Below are 19,024 nucleotides of genomic sequence, written 5' to 3' on the forward strand. Positions count from 1 at the left end.
CAAATTGCGAGGAACATCTCTCAAGGACAAATAGGGTAGCCTGGCACCCCATATCACACCCAGCACCTTCAACATCCATCACTTACAATTAATGCAGACAATAGAGAGAAACTGGCTAAGATTTAAGCAAGAAATGAAATGGTGATTTTGTAGCCTTGGACACCCTTTCGAAGGATGGCCCTGCAAGACAAGTGATTCTGTGATGTTGCAATTTTTCCCTAGATTTGCTTGAGCAAAAGTACTATTCTGCAGTGAGCACTGAGCTAAAGTTAGAGTGTTCCTGTGCATGTTGCTTAGGATGAAGAGTGTATGAGCTGAATAACAGTGGATGTCTTCAAGGGTTTGGGTCAAGCGAGAGAGGACCCATTTGCCTGTAGCACTAGGGTGGAGAAATGGTTGTGATGGGTGGGTGGATGGGCAGCCAGAAGAGAGCAGGAAAATAAGTGGAAATTATGTCTGCATTTAGAGGGAGCAAACACATCTGTGGGGCGGCCAGACAAACAGCTTTGGATTCAGTCCACCGGCGTTCAGCACAAAGCAAACACTGCAGTCAATGAAAAGCGAGGAAAATTAAGTTTGTCAGCACATCCAAAACAACACATCACTGCAGCTCCGAAAATGAACGGGGCACTTCAAGGATAAGAAATGAGTGAAAAATACCTTCTGAGACTTTGAAAAGTGTTAAGAACCTTTATGTACTCACAATCCCCCAAGGACAAGTGGTGAAAATCGCTTCTCGATACAGTCTATGCTGACCAGTCCTCAAGGAAAAGTATTGACCAAGCTGAATTTCTCAGGTTGATCAACATTGCACTGCTCTAGTGGTGAAGGGCGCTCTACTATTGAACTCCTGGTAGAGGACATTTCAGCAGTGTAATGAGTCATGGGCCTACAGGAGACCATGTTAATGAGCTTTTCCACGATGAGCTGCAGGGTACCCTCCACAGCTACAGCCCCTCTGGCCACACTCCACATCATCAATCATCACAATCCAACACTGCTGCCAGTTCATCTCAATCTCAAGTACAGCCCAGAATCTCTATCAGAAAAATTGGGCATATTTGATCTAGGTACTTTATGTTGATCTCAGCAATTTGTGAACACAATCTGTGACATGAATAACTGAAGATTTGCCAGTGGGAACATGCCTGATCAATATTTTGTTGATTCAATGTACCTTTCCCCTGAAAGACATTCTAATCTGATATGAACACCAATATCCCTCTCAAACAAAGAGAATTCTAACAAGTAGACCATTCTTCTCGCCTCCAGGGGTTCCGTGATCAATACTTGACAATTGAGTGCCACTCTGCCTGTCTGAGACGGAGCTCTTGTCGAAAGGGAAATGAAAAAGAAAATGGGAAGAGAAATGAAGTGGACCAGGACTAAACTGAGATGAAGAGGCTCCCTCGGAGCCAATATGAATACTCCTCAGGTATTGGATTTCACAGTTGCCCAGTTCGACTCATAGATGAGAAACTGTACTCACGGTCAGCGGTGTACTCTGCCGGTGTGGCAGGCACAGCCGGCTCTGCGGGTACTTCCTCTGGCTTGGTTGCCATGGCGGAGGCAGCTGCAGCGGCGGCTCCGTTCTGTTCCTGTCGGGCTTTCCGGACCAGCGCTGCCAGTGGATGGTCTGGGTCCATGACTTGGAGAGGCTACAACACAAATAGATCTGGTTAGAAGGCTTATAACAACAATCAGCAGCTATTTTATTAGCCTCAACAATGGGAAGATATAGAGTTGTGAAACTGTGAGACACCTCTAGCTTATGCGAGGGCAACAAGTCAAGGCAGAGAAACAGTTTATTTATGCTATATTTCTCTATGTTATGTGGTATAACCTACTTATCGCAAGTCATTTATTAGTGTGGCCTTTGAATAATTTATAAACATACTGTTGATTTATAATGGTGTCTCCAGCCTTATGGTATGCAATCTGGTGTAATCAAAAAGAGTTGGCATATGAGTTATCAAAACCCTTTCAATGAACAGACTTCACAGTTCTAAAGGAAATATGGCATTCTCTTGATATTCAGGTCTAAAGCACTTTGAAGTGAGATGCTTTGAACTCAGGCCAAATTGTACCATCGAATAGAACAACTTAACAATAATGTGCTATTAATTCAGAAGTGTATGGGCTTTTGAACATTAAAAACCTAACCATTGGCGCAATTACCAAATGGTTAAATCCTATAAAAAATGTAATATGAACATTTAATAGACATATTGTGGGATGGAAAGAACAGGCAAAGCCTCTATAGATGGGAGATAATTGATCCAGAAAGGCCCTCAGATGAACTCAGTCTATTTGTCTGAATAAAACAGAACAAAGCAATATAGTGAAGAATTCACAAGTGCTTTTCACAGTAATGGTTTCTCATATCCAATAATCTCAGCCCAGTGTACAGTAAAATGCACCTCTTCAATAGATGAAAACGCTCAGGGAAAATAATAAGCATTAAGGTAGAGGTCATGTTGGGCCAGGTAAAGTACACACTAGTCAGAGCACACACTAGTCCTTACCTTCATCAGCTCCTCAAGGCGAGAGCTCTTCTTAGGAGCAAAGAGGCTGGGGTGGAGGTAGTTGCCATCCCCATCATCATCAGAATCATCAGAGTCTACAGAAAATATATTGAAGTATGAATGAAGAATATTACAAACAAAAAACTGTTTTAAGTAAGAAGTAGGTATTGGTCTGAAGCTGAAAAATAAAGAATTCACAATGCCGCGACAAACTGGTCCATCTTAAAGGCATTCCTAGCGGACCGGGAGATATGTGGCTAAATTGAGTGCGCCTACTGCGCTGGCCAATCGGACAGCTCAAATCACCGTGCTTTAAGTTTACACGACCCCCGGTCACAGCAAAGATTAATACTATCCTACATGATACCATAAATTCTAAAACCATGACCAGCGAGAGACTGTAAAAGAATACAGCAAATAACTGCTGTTTTTACGAGTGTTCATGTCTCAACAAGTGTAGTGATAGCTCTGCGTATTTATTATTTTAGCAGCTTGTCGTGTCTATTTTAATATCAAGGAATATTTCACATTCTCTGGTCATATGAACAACATGAATTTGTGCACGAGGTAGACGCAAAAACTGTGTCCCCTCTCACCAGCCTGGTCTCATAGACTAGACGTAACATAGTCAATTTAAATCCAGGACAATCAGATTAGTATGATATGTTAAGTTTGGTATGGATAGATTTTGTATTGATATGTAGGCCACGTGTGCCTTTTTTACATTGATTTAGTTCTGTTGTTGAGCTGTTCTGGTTTGTTAATGTTCTGTATTATGTCATGTTTTGTGTGGACCCCAGGAAGAGTAGCTGCTACTTTCCTAATAAAATACCAACACAGATGGTTGCGAGTTCGAATCTCATTACAGGCAACTTTATCATTTTAGCTAATTAGCCACTTTTCAACTACTTACTACTTTTTAGCTACTTTGCAACTACTTAGCTAACCCTTCCCCTAACCCTTTTAACTAACCCTTCACCTAACCTTAACCCCTCAACCTAACTCCTAAACTTAACCCTAACCCCTAGCCTAGCTAACGTTAGCCAGCTAGCTAACATTAGCCACCTAGCTAGAATACATAACATATCATGCCTTTTACAAATTCGTAACATTTTATACGTTTTGCTAATTTGTAAATTATAATACGAATTGTAATTCGTAACATATCGGAGTGTTTAGAATTTACATACAGAAGAATACGAAATGAGTCTCATCTCATCTGGTCAGCCTCACCTGGAGGAAAGGAAGGAGAGAGCAGGGACCATGAGAGGCTGACTCTCTGCTGTTCTTTCCCTCGCTCGGCTGAGACTAATGCGACGGAGAATAATGCAGCGTTCAAAACAACTGGGACCTCGGAAATCTCCGACTTCCAATGCTTAATTTGAGCCGGATCTTCCCAGAACAGGATCCGATTCGTACTGTTTTGTTCCGGAACCTATTTGGCAAGATCTGGTACCTCTCATGGCATGAAAAATAATTTCCACTTTTTGCTATGTAAAAATTATAATAAAGGCAATCAATATGTCATTAATTCTCCTGCCCCCCACAAAAAAAAAGTAGATTTTCAGCCCGGGCCAGATATTCTGAGTTGATTCAAGTTGGGCCGGACAGGACTAACCTAACCTATGTTTGAAACCAATGCTTGGGAGTGGCTGTGTGATAAGTGCACCTGTATCTCTCACAGAACTAGAATGAGATGAACTTTAGATGATCTCTCTCCCTTTCTCTGCTCTGATAGACATGAGCCTGCAACTCTCATCTCTCCAGCATTGCAATTCATTTATTTCCCTATAGAATCATAGATGTGCAAAGTCTTCTGGAGGAGCTGCAGCACCCCTGATAAATTGAAATACATTTGCCAAAGTTATAGAATTACAGTTGTCTGTTCAGAAAGAAATGAAATAATTCAGAATAGCCTACTACACCATGAGTAGGCCCATAAATTAGCCACAGAGGATCAATAGCTTCTTTTTTTTTTTTAAATAGCCTAGCTGTGGATTGTGTGTTGCCCAATAAGGCATAGCCTACAGTCGGGAGCATGTGGCAAATCTGTCAGTGAACAGCATGCAGATAAAAACAGGGCTTTCGCAATATTAAAAATGCAATCGAGGGAAAACACAAGTTGGAAAGCAAATGGCACCTGCTGAAAAGAGAAGACTAGAATTCGTATGCTGTAATAAACTTCAAAATATTGTTTTACAAAGTAAAACAAGAGAGAGGTAGGCTTTTGGCACGAACTCATCGGACATCACTGGAGAGTGAGCTGTGGATAATTGGGTGAGTCAGTGAAAATGGAAAGCATTTTTAGGACTATAACTTTCTCCTCATATTGTAGCCTACAATGTGTGTCCACACACACCTAGGCCTTGACTACTGATGGAATTAAGACAAAGTTGTTTTTATTGATCTGAGATTTTATTGATGTCAGAGTCAAAGTAGCCTGTCATTTCGATAATTTGTGCGGTATTAAAAAATATTCTGCCAGTCATGTAAAAAAGACCTAGAATTGCATGACATGCTTTTATAAAAAGGCTACATTTTTCCCTAATCCAAGGCTACAAAATATTTTTCCTATGTGTGCAACTTCTGTAAGTGCCTCAACTCTACTGCTCTATGCCACTACGCAAATGTGATGATTTACAGTACAAGTCAAAAGTTTGGAAACTCCTACTCATTCAAGGGTTTTTCTTTATTTTTACTATTTCCTACGTTGTAGAAAAATACTGAAGACATCACAACTATGAAATAACACATATGGAATCATGTAGTAACCAAGAAAGTGTTAAACAAATCAAAATATATTTTAGATTAAATTCATCAAAGTAGCCACCCTTTGCCTTGATGACAGCTTAGCACACACCAGGCAGACACCTCGACGGCCATGAAAGAACTTAATTTGACTCTATGTAAACTGGAAACCACAGACCTTGAGGCTGCATTTATTGTAGCTGGGGATTTTAACAAGGCTAATCTGAAAATAAGGCTCCCTAAATTTTATCAGCATATCAAATGCGCGACCCGGGCTGGCAACACCCTGAATCATTGCTGCTCTAATTTCCACGACGCATACAAAGCCCTCCCTCACCCTACTTTTGGCAAATCTGACCACGACTCCATTTTGCTGCTCCCAGCCTATAGACAGAAAGTAAAACAGGAAACGCCCGTGCTCAGGTCTGTTCAACGCTGGTCCGTTTTTCCAGATGCCCCAAACAATTGGAAAAGGGATTCATCAGAGAAGATTACTTTACCCAAGTCCTCAGCAGTCCGATCCCTGTACGTTTTGCAGAATATCAGTCTGTCCCTGATGTTTTTCCTGGAGAGAAGTGGCTTCTTTGCTGCCCTTCTTAACACCAGGCCATCCTCCAAAAGTCTTCGCCTCACTCTGCGTGCAGATGCACTCACACCTGCCTGCTGCCATTCCTGAGCAAGCTCTGTACTGGTGGTGCCCCGATCCCGGAACTGGTCCGACCAATCTGATTACTTTTTTTAAATGTATTTTTATTTCACCTTTATTTAACCAGGTAGGCTAGTTGAGAACAAGTTCTCATTTGCAACTGCGACCTGGCCAAGATAAAGCATAGCAGTGTGAACAGACAACACAGAGTTACACATGGAGTAAACAATTAACAAGTCAATAACACAGTAGAAAAAAAAGGGGGAGTCTATATACATTGTGTGCAAAAGGCATGAGGAGGTAGGCAAATAATTACAATTTAGCAGATTAACACTGGAGTGATAAATGATCAGATGGTCATGTACAGGTAGAGATATTGGTGTGCAAAAGAGCAGAAAAGTAAATAAATAAAAACAGTATGGGGATGAGGTAGGTGAAAATGGGTGGGCTATTTACTAATAGACTATGTACAGCTGCAGCGATCGGTTAGCTGCTCGGATAGCTGATGTTTGAAGTTGGTGAGGGAGATAAAAGTCTCCAACTTCAGCGATTTTTGCAGTTCGTTCCAGTCACAGGCAGCAGAGTACTGGAACGAAAGGCGGCCAAATGAGGTGTTGGCTTTAGGGATGATCAGTGAGATACACCTGCTGGAGCGCGTGCTACGGATTTTGAGTTTGCAGTCTAGCCAGACACCTAGGTACTTATAGATGTCCACATATTCAAGGTCAGAACCATCCAGGGTGGTGATGCTAATCGGGCATGCGGGTGCAGGCAGCGATCGGTTGAAAAGCATGCATTTGGTTTTACTCGCGTTTAAGAGCAGTTGGAGGCCACGGAAGGAGTGCTGTATGGCATTGAAGCTCGTTTGGAGGTTAGATAGCACAGTGTCCAATGACGGGCCGAAAGTATATAGAATGGTGTCGTCTGCGTAGAGGTGGATCAGGGAATCGCCCGCAGCAAGAGCAACATCATTGATATATATAGAGAAAAGAGTCGGCCCGAGAATTGAACCCTGTGGCACCCCCATAGAGACTGCCAGAGGACCGGGCAGCATGCCCTCCGATTTGACACACTGAACTCTGTCTGCAAAGTAATTGGTGAACCAGGCAAGGCAGTCATCCGAGAAACCGAGGCTATTGAGTCTGCCGATAAGAATATGGTGATTGACAGAGTCGAAAGCCTTGGCGAGGTCGATGAAGACGGCTGCACAGTACTGTCTTTTATCGATGGCGGTTATGATATCGTTTAGTACCTTGAGCGTGGCTGAGGTGCACCCGTGACCGGCTCGGAAACCAGATTGCACAGCGGAGAAGGTACGGTGGGATTCGAGATGGTCAGTGACCTGTTTGTTGACTTGGCTTTCGAAGACCTTAGATAGGCAGGGCAGGATGGATATAGGTCTATAGCAGTTTGGGTCCAGGGTATCTCCCCCTTTGAAGAGGGGGATGACTGCGGCAGCTTTCCAATCCTTGGGGATCTCAGACGATATGAAAGAGAGGTTGAACAGGCTGGTAATAGGGGTTGCGACAATGGCGGCAGATAGTTTCAGAAATAGAGGGTCCAGATTGTCAAGCCCAGCTGATTTGTACGGGTCTAGGTTTTGCAGCTCTTTCAGAACATCTGCTATCTGGATTTGGGTAAAGGAGAACCTGGAGAGGCTTGGGCGAGGAGCTGCGGGGGCGGAGCTGTTGGCCGAGGTTGGAGTAGCCAGGCGGAAGGCATGGCCAGCCGTTGAGAAGTGCTTATTGAAGCTTTCGATAATCGTGGATTTATCGGTGGAGACCGTGTTACCTAGCCTCAGTGCAGTGGGCAGCTGGGAGGAGGTGCTCTTGTTCTCCATGGACTTCACAGTGTCCCAGAACTTTTTGGAGTTGGAGCTACAGGATGCAAACTTCTGCCTGAAGAAGCTGGCCTTAGCTTTCCTGACTGACTGCGTGTATTGGTTCCTGACTTCCCTGAACAGTTGCATATCACGGGGGCTATTCGATGCTATTGCAGTCCGCCACAGGATGTTTTTGTGCTGGTCGAGGGCAGTCAGGTCTGGAGTGAACCAAGGGCTGTATCTGTTCTTGGTTCTGCATTTTTGAACGGAGCATGCTTATCTAAAATGGTGAGGAAGTTACTTTTAAAGAATGACCAGGCATCCTCAACTGACGGGATGAGGTCAATGTCCTTCCAGGATACCCGGGCCAGGTCGATTAGAAAGGCCTGCTCACAGAAGTGTTTTAGGAGCGTTTGACAGTGATGAGGGGTGGTCGTTTGACTGCGGCTCCGTGGCGGATACAGGCAATGAGGCAGTGATCGCTGAGATCCTGGTTGAAGACAGCGGAGGTGTATTTGGAGGGCCAGTTGGTCAGGATGACATCTATGAGGGTGCCCTTGTTTACAGAGTTAGGGTTGTACCTGGTGGGTTCCTTGATGATTTGAGTGAGATTGAGGGCATCTAGCTTACATTGTAGGACTGCCGGGGTGTTAAGCATATCCCAGTTTAGGTCACCTAACAGAACAAACTCTGAAGCTAGATGGGGGCGATCAATTCACAAATGGTGTCCAGGGCACAGCTGGGAGCTGAGGGTGGTCGGTAGCAGGCGGCAACAGTGAGAGACTTATTTCTGGAGAGGGTAATTTTCAAAATTAGTAGTTCGAACTGTTTGGGTATGGACCTGGAAAGTATGACATTACTTTGCAGGCTATCTCTGCAGTAGACTGCAACTCCGCCCCTTTGGCAGTTCTATCTTGACGGAAGATGTTATAGTTGGGTATGGAAATCTCTGAATTTTTGGTGGCCTTCCTGAGCCAGGATTCAGACACGGCAAGGACATCAGGGTTAGCAGAGTGTGCTAAAGCAGTGAGTAAAACAAACTTAGGGAGGAGGCTTCTGATGTTGACATGCATAAAACCAAGGCTTTTTCGATCACAGAAGTCAACAAATGAGGGTACCTGGGGACATGCAGGGCCTGGGTTTACCTCCACATCACCCGCGGAACAGAGAAGGAGTAGTATGAGGGTGCGGCTAAAGGCTATCAAAACTGGTCGCCTAGAGCGTTGGGGGCAGAGGATAAGAGGAGCAGGTTTCTGGGCATGGTAGAATATATTCAGGGCATAATGCGCAGACAGGGGTATGGTGGGGTGCGGGTACAGCGGAGGTAGGCCCAGGCACTGGGTGATGATGAGAGAGGTTGTATCTCTGGACATGCTGGTTGTAATGGGTGAGGTCACCGCATGTGTGGGAGGTGGGACAAAGGAGGTAACAGGGGTATGCAGAGTGGGTCTAGTGACTCCATTGTGAACTAAAACAATGATAACTAACCTGAACAACAGTATACAAGGCATATTGACATCTGAGAGAGACATACAGCGAGGCATACAGTAATCACAGGTGTTGAATTTGGAAAGCTAGCTAAAAACAGTAGGCGAGGCTAATCCGCTAGCACAACAAACAGCAGGTAAAATGGCGTTGACTAGGCAACGGGGCCGACAGGTAAGACAAACAAGCAGAAAGGAGTACCGTGATTAATGGACAGTCCAGCGTGCGTCAGCTATGTAGCGAAGAGATCAGTGTCCAGGGGGCAGCGGTGGATGGGCAGGGAGGCTGGGCTGGCGAGTGTTATCCAGGTTTTTAAAAAAACTAACAATGACTAAATAGCTTGTAGCTAGTTAGCGTCTGGAGGTTCTTGAGTGTGTCATAAAAATACAAATAAGAGTAAAAGTAATAGCGATTCCGTATCACATTGGGTGAGGCAGGTTTCCGGAAGGTATAAACAAATTAAAAATCAAAAAGAGATAGAAAGTAAATGGGGTCAGAGAGTGATTGGGACGCGGTGGTTCAGACGGTTAGCAGGCCTGTGCTAACAAGCTAACAGTTCGTAGGCCCGAGCTAGACAAGGTAGCAGTTAGCGGACCGGAGCTTGACAAGCTAGCCGTTAGCAGGCCGAATTAGCAAGCAGGGAGATAGCGAGGGCTAGAGAGTTAACCTTTGGGGAAGTCGCGATGGGGTGAGTCTGTTTATTCCTCTTCATGCGGTGAGCTGGAGATACAGCGATTCAGAAAGCTTGCGGGCCTTGGCCAGCAGATGGATCTTTGGCGATGTCGCAGCGGAAAAGCCTGTTGAAACCCCCTCGGACGATTATGTCGGCGGACCAGTCGTGATGGATCGGCGGGGCTCCGTGTCGGCAGTAGAGGGTCCAGGCCAATTGGCAAAATAGGTATTGTTGGACCTCTTCGGCTAGTCGGGAGATGGGCTTAGCTCGAGGCTAGCTCCAGGCTAACTGGTGCTTGCTCTGGGACAGATACGTTAGCCAGGAGTAGCCACTCGGATTGCAGCTAGCTAGTTGCGATGATCCGGTGTAAAGGTTCAGAGCTATATAACGTCAATATAGTTTGACCTTGGATAGAAAGGGATTTTGCTCAGGTTTGAGAATGTGATCATGTTGAAGGAGGGTAGATGCGGCTTGAGAAATGAGTCAAAAATACTGGATATCTGTTCTGTCAGGCTCCCTTTTCCGGTTAATAATAGAGCATCTGGGGGTTAGTAGGGCATGAATGGACTTTAGGGAGTGCATATATTACAGGTGTCACAGGGTTATCCACTTTCATAAAGTTGTACTCGTTCATACCGATTTCCCCTCTGTCAAAATATAGCTTGAGCTTAGGGCTGGGCAATATCAAATTATTTCTAATTTATGCTTTAGCGTATTGTTCCAAATGCCTGGATCACAAGAGGTTTATATTTTTTTCTTAGTTTTTATGAGCGTTCTGTCTTTTTGGTCTCGTCTGCTTTGCTGCTTCAGTCCAGTGTGCACTGTGCTCCTTCCCACTCGGACACAGACACCGAGCCCCTTCCCATACCACTCACAACAAAGACGAATAACAACGTCCTCTCTGACAAGAAGCAGTTGAAACTCGCTATTTGCATTTGAGGTTTGGTCCAACAGAATCGGTAAAATGGACACCGAAACGCTTAGAGATATTGTTTTACTGTAATAGACAAAAACCTTTCTAACAACACCCGTTTCATGTCTCAACTCACAAAATGTAGAACAGAGCAGACCCTACTAAAACAAGAGTATCAATGAACATGTATCACATACCACTAGCAGCATTTTAGCCACAGACTTATGTGCTAGCTGTCTAGTCTGTGTTTTATAAAATGTGCAATGAGCATAAAAAGGCACATTTATATAAGAATTGGCAACACGTTCTCATTCTGAGAAATATGCATGATGAATGGAAACAGGATGCCCTGAGCTTAAATTCAAGTCTCATAGCAAAGGGTCTGAATACTTATGTAAATAAGGTATTTCTGCTTTTAAGTAATATGCACACATTTCTAAAAAACAGTTTTCACTTCGTCATTATGGGGTAGTGTGTGTAGATTGATGAGGATTTTGTATACATTATATACATTATTTTATTTTAATGTATAAAATGTATATTTGAATGTATTTAATGTATATTTTAATTATTTTAATAAGTCCATTATTCCTCTGAGGAGTGAATTAGGCTGTTTGAGAAGGTTATTATTATTATAAATAGAACAGACAAACATACAGTGGGGGGGAAAGTATTTAGTCAGCCACCAATTGTGCAAGTTCTCCCACTTAAAAAGATGAGAGGCCTGTCATTTTCATCATAGGTACACTTCAACTATGACAGACAAAATGAGGAAAAACAATCCAGAAAATCACATTGTAGGATTTTTAATGATTTTATTTGAAAATTATGGTGGAACATAAGTATTTGGTAAATAACAAAAGTGTATCTCAATACTTTGTTATATACCCTTTGTTGGCAATGACAGAGGTCATGTAGTAGGTCAAAGCTGTGTGCTGGAAAACCCTGGTAGAGCATGGGTTTAGTAGGCATTGTGGTGCTCATGTGAATTTAACTTATTTTTCAGCCTCAGACCAATACCTCCTCACTTAATTTTAGTTTTGTTTTTAATGTCCATGGTTTTTACACTGGAAGGTAATATTCTGTTAAAGCTGCATTATACAGAATTTTCACATGCAAAGGCAGATTTGCCATTAGTCTGTCATTAGCAGTGCTATTGTAACCTTTAAAGAAAAATATCAAAATGTTTAGAGGCAATTAAGCTCGGAATGTACTGAGTGAAGGAAAGACGATCACATCTTGGCAGGCACTGATAAGGGTGGGGAGCTGTGGATTAGTGAGGAAGGGGGACGAGGTCAGGTCAGGTCACGTTAAGGGAGAAGGAACAGTTAATTGCCCGCAACCCTTAATTTCCTGCCTAGCAACAGAGATGTAATCTTTAGAGAGAAGGAGGAGATTCCAACCCAAATTGGGGTATATATATTTTCTATTTAACCTTTATTTAACTAGGCAAGTCAGTTAAGAACAAGTTCTGATTTACAATGACAGCCTAGGAACAGTGGGTTAACTGCCTTGTTCAGGGGCAGAACAACAGATTTTTAACTTGTCAGCTCAGGGATTCGATCTAGCAACCTTTCAGTTACTGGCCCAATGCTCTAACCACTAGCCTACCTGCAAAATATATACTACCACTGGTGGAACCATGTCTTTGTCTGTTCAACTGTTAGATCCTTTGGTTGAAGTTTTTATAGTGTCCGTCGAGTTCGTACTCTGATATTTAGAAACTAACAATACTATAGTTGCATACTACAGTAATAAGTACTCCATGTATTCTGAATTCTATTAATGTATTCTGTTGTTAAAGGGACACTTCAGGATTTTGGTAATGGAGCCCTTTATGTACTTCCTCAGTCAGATGAACTTGTGAATACCATTTTTATGTCTCCGCGTGCAATAGATAAAGGGCTTCATTGCCAAAATCCCGAAGTATCACTTTAAAATTTATTCTGTGCCACTGTTCTCTAAGATTTCCACATGAAGCATGTATTAGATAGTAACATATACTCTGTATCCCATGATGTACAACTCATTCTATATAAACCCTTTTTGTTCATCTCTGGGACTCACCCTGTAAGTCCTGCTTGTCGGAGGCAGAGGTATAGCGGCCCTCCTTCATGGCCTTCAGGATGTGTTTGTAGTAGGGGTTCAGGTAGTGTTCGAAGTTCAGGAAGTCAAACTGGGAGTTGCCAGACTGCTTGGCTTTCAAAACAATCTCAAACTGGGCCCCCTGCAGGCACACAAAGTTGGCGGTCCTCTCAATGATGGCATGGGTTTTGGTGGTCGCTGGCTGGAAAGGGGAAGAGGACACACACCAAGTCAAACGAAATGTGGGGTGAAGGATAGGTGACAACCTGGGGATGTATGTATCAAGCAAGAGTAGGAATGCGGATCTACAGTTGTGGCCAAATGTTTTGAGAATGACACAAATATTCATTTTCAAAGTCCACTGCCTCAGTTTGTATGATGGCAATTAGCATATACTCCAGAATGTTATGAAGAGATGATCAGATGAATTGCAATTAATTGCAAAATCCCTCTTTGCCACGCAAATGAACTGAATCCCCCAAATATTTCCACTGCATTTCAGCCCTGCCACAAAAGGACCAGTTGACATCATGTCAGGGATTCTCTCGTTAACACAGGTGTGAGTGTTGACAAGGACAAGGCTGGAGATCACTCTGTCATGCTGATTGAGTTCGAATAACAGACTGGAAGCTTCAAAGGGAGGCTTGTGCTTCCTCTGTCAATCATGGTTACCTGCAAGGAAACACGTGCTGTCATTATTGCTTTACACAAAAAGGGCTTCAGAGGCAAGGATATTGCTGCCAGTAAGATTGCACCTAAATCAACCATTTATCGGATCATCAAGAACTTTAAGGAGAGCGGTTCAATTGTTATGAATGCTTCAGGTCGCCCAAGAAAGTCCAGCAAGCGCCAGGACCGTCTCCTCAAGTTGATTCAGTTCCGGGATCGGGGCACCACCAGTACAGAGCTTGCTCAGGAATGGCAGCAGGCAGGTGTGAGTGCATCTGCACGCAGAGTGAGGCGAAGACTTTTTGAGGATGGCCTGGTGTTAAGAAGGGCAGCAAAGAAGCCACTTCTCTCCAGGAAAAACATCAGGGACAGACTGATATTCTGCAAAAGGTGCAGGGATCGGACTGCTGAGGACTTGGGTAAAGTAATCTTCTCTGATGAATCCCTTTTCCAATTGTTTGGGGCATCCGGAAAAAAGCTTGTCCGGAGAATACAAGGTGAGCGCTACCATCAGTCCTGTGTCATGCCAAGAGTAAAGCATCATGATACCATACATGTGTGGGGTTGCTTCTCAGCCAAGGGAGTGGGCTCAGTCACAAAATTGCCCAAGAACACAGCCATGAATAAAGAATGGTACAAACACATCCTCCAATAGCAACTTCTCCCAAACATCCAGGAACAGTTTGGTGACGAACAATGCCTTTTCCAGCATGATGGAGCACCTTGCCATGAGGAAAAAGTGATAACTAAAGTGGCTCAGGGAACAAAACATTGATATTTTGGGTCCATGGCCAGGAGACTCCCCAGACCTTAATCCCATTGAGAACTTGTGGTCAATCCTCAAGAGGCAGATGGACAAACAAAACCCCACAAATTCTGACAAACTCCAAGCATTGATTATGCAAGAATGGGCTGCCCCAGACCTTAATCCCATTGAGAACTTGTGGTCAATCCTCAAGAGGCAGGTGGACAAACAAAACCCCACAAATTCTGACAAACTCCAAGCATTGATTATGCAAGAATGGGCTGCCATCAGTCAGGAGGATGTGGCCCAGAAGTTAATTGACAGCATGCCAGGGCGGATTGCAGAGGTCTTGAAAAAGAAGGGTCAACACTGCAAATATTGACTTCATGTAATTGTCAATAAAAGCCTTTGACAGTTATGAAATGCTTGTTATACTTCAGTATTCCATAGTAACATCTGACAAAAATATGTAGACACTGAAGCAGCAACTTTGTGGAAATTATTATTTGTGTCATTCTCAAAAGATTTGGCCACGACTGTAGGATCAAGGCCCCCCTTTCCATGTAACATTATTCATTGTGATCTAACAGGCAAAGGGGATCCTAAATCAGCACACCTTGTCTGAGATGCTTGATACATATGGCCCCAGACTCTCCTTTAAGGCAAGTTAATGTAACTGTATTTAATAACTGAGGCACAAGAGTAATCACTTCAGAAGCAAAGACGAAAAAGCTAAATACGCTACAACATGACATGAAACAGGTTTTTAAGTGTGGCAGTTAATTCTTTGTGGGGGATCAACCAAATTATATTTCCTAAAGACTGTAGAAGAGGTTTAATAGCTTCTTCACTAACAATAATTTACTAAATACATACAAGATGGAAATCATTGGGACTCGATTACTCAATATCACTGTGACTGTGTACTTTCAATGATGAATCATTCTCGTTAGTTACCCTAAGAAAAAAATTGCAAAAACACACATTTCTCATCAAATGAAAACCTTTGGAGAGAAGACGCTTGGGCCTGAACTCTGTAGTAACATTCCACTACACACACACTTTTGCGAGAGCATAAACTCTGTAGCGGCAAATAACCTTGCAATTTGGAATTTTAACGAGGAACTTCTTATGGAATCATGAAACACAGAAAGGAAGAGCAGAGAGAGAGACGATTCCTTCTCCCCACCCCTCAGGCTGTCAGACCAGCGACTGCCTGTGATAACGGGGGAAACACAGTCATATCCCCAAATTAATAGTTCAAATCAGATATTCTGAGAATAGCGCCAGCTTTGACTAATTGGCCATTTCGAGACAGTGCAATTGGAAGGGCTTTGCAGGGTACCCAATCGAAATCTCATTACAAGGACACGTGGAAAGGATGTGCATGTGTGTCTGGACATCACAGAGGACACTGACAGCCAGAGTGAGAAAGATCTCTGTCAGCGGCGTCTATATTGAATTACTATGTGTGTGTGCATGTCCCAGGGTGTATGTAAGTTTGTGTGTGTGTTTGTGTCAGTCTGAAGTCTGTAGGGTGTGTGTGTGTGTGTGTGTGTGTGTGTGAGAGAGAATCGAGGCCATGCTGAGATGAAAGCCTCCCCTTCTTGAGTTGGAAGGACCCTGCAGATGAAAAGCAACCGGCAGTCAATGGGAGAAGCAGCAGCAGTGGAGTGGAAAGTCTGTCCAAGTGGACTGGGATGATACTGACTGACACAAACTAAAGCAGCACAGCAGACTCCTCTTCTCAGTCTCCTCCCAGGCTGCAGGATGTGAGTGATGACCTCAATACCATCCCCCAGATAAGACGCCTTATCGTTCGACTCACCACTTGTCTGAGTCTGTCTATTGGTCTGTCTGCAGTCTGATCAGCATCGCTACATCAATACTGCACCAGTCACTGTCTATCACACGCACAACACTCGCAAGCAAGTTCTGCTGTTTGCTGCTCCGTTCCCTTCCTTTTCCCTCTCCATGGCTCCATAATAGGGAGTGTTATGTAAACCGTTGGATCCCGGACCCAACATGCTGCTCCGTTCCGCAACATGCAACAATTTCAAAGATTTTACGAGTTACAATTCATATAAGGAAATCCGGCAATAGAAATAAATTCATTAGGCCCTAATCTATGGATTTCACATGACTGGGAATACAGATATGCATCTGTTGGTCACAGATACCTTAAAAATATTTTTGGGGGGGACGTTCTGTTGTTCCATGTAGTGAATCTCTTATTCAATGCGTTTGTATGGGCTAATAGCAGTAAGGCCAAATAAAAATATTCATCAAATATATATATATATATTTTTTAATACTTCAATGGGTCTTAAACTTCAAAATAAAATAGCTAAATGATCCTTGATATGACCTTTAAACACAAATACATATAGCTTAGTAGAACCGCCCCCGGCTTAGATTTATGGGTTAAAACCCCATTCTGCAACCCTGTGGTGCATCATGTTAATTAAAGCATGAAGTAGTGCAGGGTACTCACCAGCTCCACATCGGGGGGGATCGCCAGGCCCGGGGGTGCCACAAAGGGTTCCTCGCTCTCCTGCGGCTCTGTTTCTTCTGACGAGGAACAACCCAGAAGGTCAGGGAGAGAGAAAAGAAGAGAGATTAGGATTCAACCTGCAGTCACTGTGACATATTACAAGCACTCAACGTTTCCTCCTCTACCTACTCTCATTCGGCCACGTTGCCCGAAGCACTCAGTTTCAGCTTTACTTACTCTTAACTTTCTGGGAGGTGGTGGTCCCCGTCACAATTATTTACAACATCTAACCCCCTCCCCCCCAGTGTGACATAACACACGAATAGGTCAGCTTGAAATTTGATTAAAATTGTATGCTTTAGTTCAATGTGGGGAGGCTGCAGATGGATGTAGAGGTTAAGCACATTAATGCCAAACATTGCAACCAAGGAGCACAGCATAGATTTGTCTTGTGCCGATTTAATCAGGCACACCGCTGGTCGCCCGAGGTGTGCCCCGGCCGCCGATACCACAACAGAGACGAGCACACGCACCCACCCACACACAAGTAGAGGAGTTTTGTACTGCCGAGTAATCCCAGGCAGTGCCAGGTGATAGTACTGATGACAGCACTCAGACACACAGCAGTAGTACTGTACCATCTGCTGAGGGAGGGGCACTTTGGCATTGGCTAGAGGGGAACGGGTGGGAGGGGTTGTATAATGCTGTGTTCATAAGCAATTGGGAAGGTGGTAATTTCAGCTTTGAAGTCGTAAATACGAGTTGGATGCATTCACGTGCTTTTGTGATAAAATGAAAAGTGCCTTAATAACAAAAATACAGAATCACAATGTAAACCAGTAAGTAACATGATATTAATGTATCTAAATGTTGATTATACAATCTGTGTGCTTTATTGATGTCTGATCTGAGTTTAATTAGTTATAGCCAGAAATTGGGGCGGCAGGTAGCCAGCCAAGTGGTTAGATCGTTGGGCCAGTAACCGAAAGGTTACTGGATCGAATCCCCGAGTTGACAAGGTAAAAATATGTTGTTCTGCCCCTGAACAAGGCAGTTAACCCACTGTCCCCTGGTAGGCCGTCATTGTAAATAAGAATTTGTTCTTTAACTGAGTTGCGTAGTTAAAATAATGTATTTTTTAAAATCCTACAGGGCTTCCCAGCTCACTCATTACAAGTGACTTGAAGCCAAAGCTACATTGCCGTGTGATTTATTTGTATATTTCTCCCTTTCAGGTATGAATGCGATTTCAAATACATTTGTTCATGTCAGAATGTTATTTGTACGTTTAGACCATTTCAAAATTAGCCATTAGCCATTTTGCTAGCTAGCTTGCTTGCTTGCTTGCTAGAAGGCTGCTCACTTGCACGGGGTGACTTCGTGATCAGAGCGTGCCCGAGAGAGAGCGTGCGCACATTCAGGGGTATAAGACTTTAAATTACACAGAACAAAAATAAACACAACATGCAACAATTTCTAAGATTTTACTGAGTTAAAGTTCATATAACGAAATCAGTCAATTGAAATAAATTCATTAGGCTCTAATCTATTTCACATGCCTGGGAATACAGATGTTTTGTATTTATTTGTTTATTTAACTAGGCAAGAAAGTTAAGAACAAATTCTTATTTATAATGATGGCCTAACCCGGCCAAACCCTAACCCGGACGACGCTGTGCCAATTGTGCGTTGCCCTATGGGACTCCCAATCACGCCCGGTTGTGATACGGCCTGGAATCAAACCAGGGTCTGTAATGAAGCCTCTAGCACTGAGATGCAGTGCCTTAGACCGCTGCGCCACTCAGGAGCCCAGATACCTTTAAAAAAAAGTAGGGGTGTAGATCAGAAAACCAATCAGTATCTGGTGTGACCACCATTTGCCTCAGGCTGCACATCTCCTTCGCATAGTTGATCAGGCTGTTGATTGTGGCCTGTGGAATGTCGTCCCACTCCTCTTCAATGGCTGTGCAAAGTTGCTGGATATTGTCGGGAACTGGAACATGCTAGGCTTGGGCGGTATCCAGGTTGTCCTACCTTCATACTGACCTTGTGCCATAAAAGGATATTCTGTAATACCGGCACTGAACAGAAGGGGGGCTATTTTCAAACCCCACTGGGCCTCTGTAATCCGAAGGTTAGTGATGCAAACAATACATGTACAATCCCATAGAGAATGCTAACTAAATGCTAACGAGCGCATTGCAAACATTTTATACAAT

At 43.5% G+C, this 19,024-nt stretch overlaps 1 protein-coding gene across 6 annotated transcripts in view; it reads right to left on the reverse strand.

Moving 5' to 3' along the window:
• Nucleotides 1-19,024, reverse strand: part of LOC115122013 (splicing factor, suppressor of white-apricot homolog) — a 133,260-nt gene that overhangs the window by 102,459 nt on the left and 11,777 nt on the right. For 5 of the 6 annotated variants that reach the window (XM_065017452.1, XM_065017450.1, XM_065017454.1 and 2 more), the window contains exons 4-7: nt 16,806-16,882; nt 12,880-13,099; nt 2,526-2,620; nt 1,490-1,658 (exon numbers count right to left, since the gene is read on the reverse strand). In XM_065017452.1, the coding sequence (XP_064873524.1) occupies nt 1,490-1,658; nt 2,526-2,620; nt 12,880-13,099; nt 16,806-16,882 (561 nt within the window). The remainder of the gene's footprint in view (nt 1-1,489; nt 1,659-2,525; nt 2,621-12,879; nt 13,100-16,805; nt 16,883-19,024) is intronic. The other variant, XM_065017451.1, reaches the window with a different exon arrangement.

This window comes from Oncorhynchus nerka, linkage group LG4 (genome assembly GCF_034236695.1).
Source record: "Oncorhynchus nerka isolate Pitt River linkage group LG4, Oner_Uvic_2.0, whole genome shotgun sequence".
NCBI lineage: Eukaryota > Metazoa > Chordata > Actinopteri > Salmoniformes > Salmonidae > Oncorhynchus > Oncorhynchus nerka.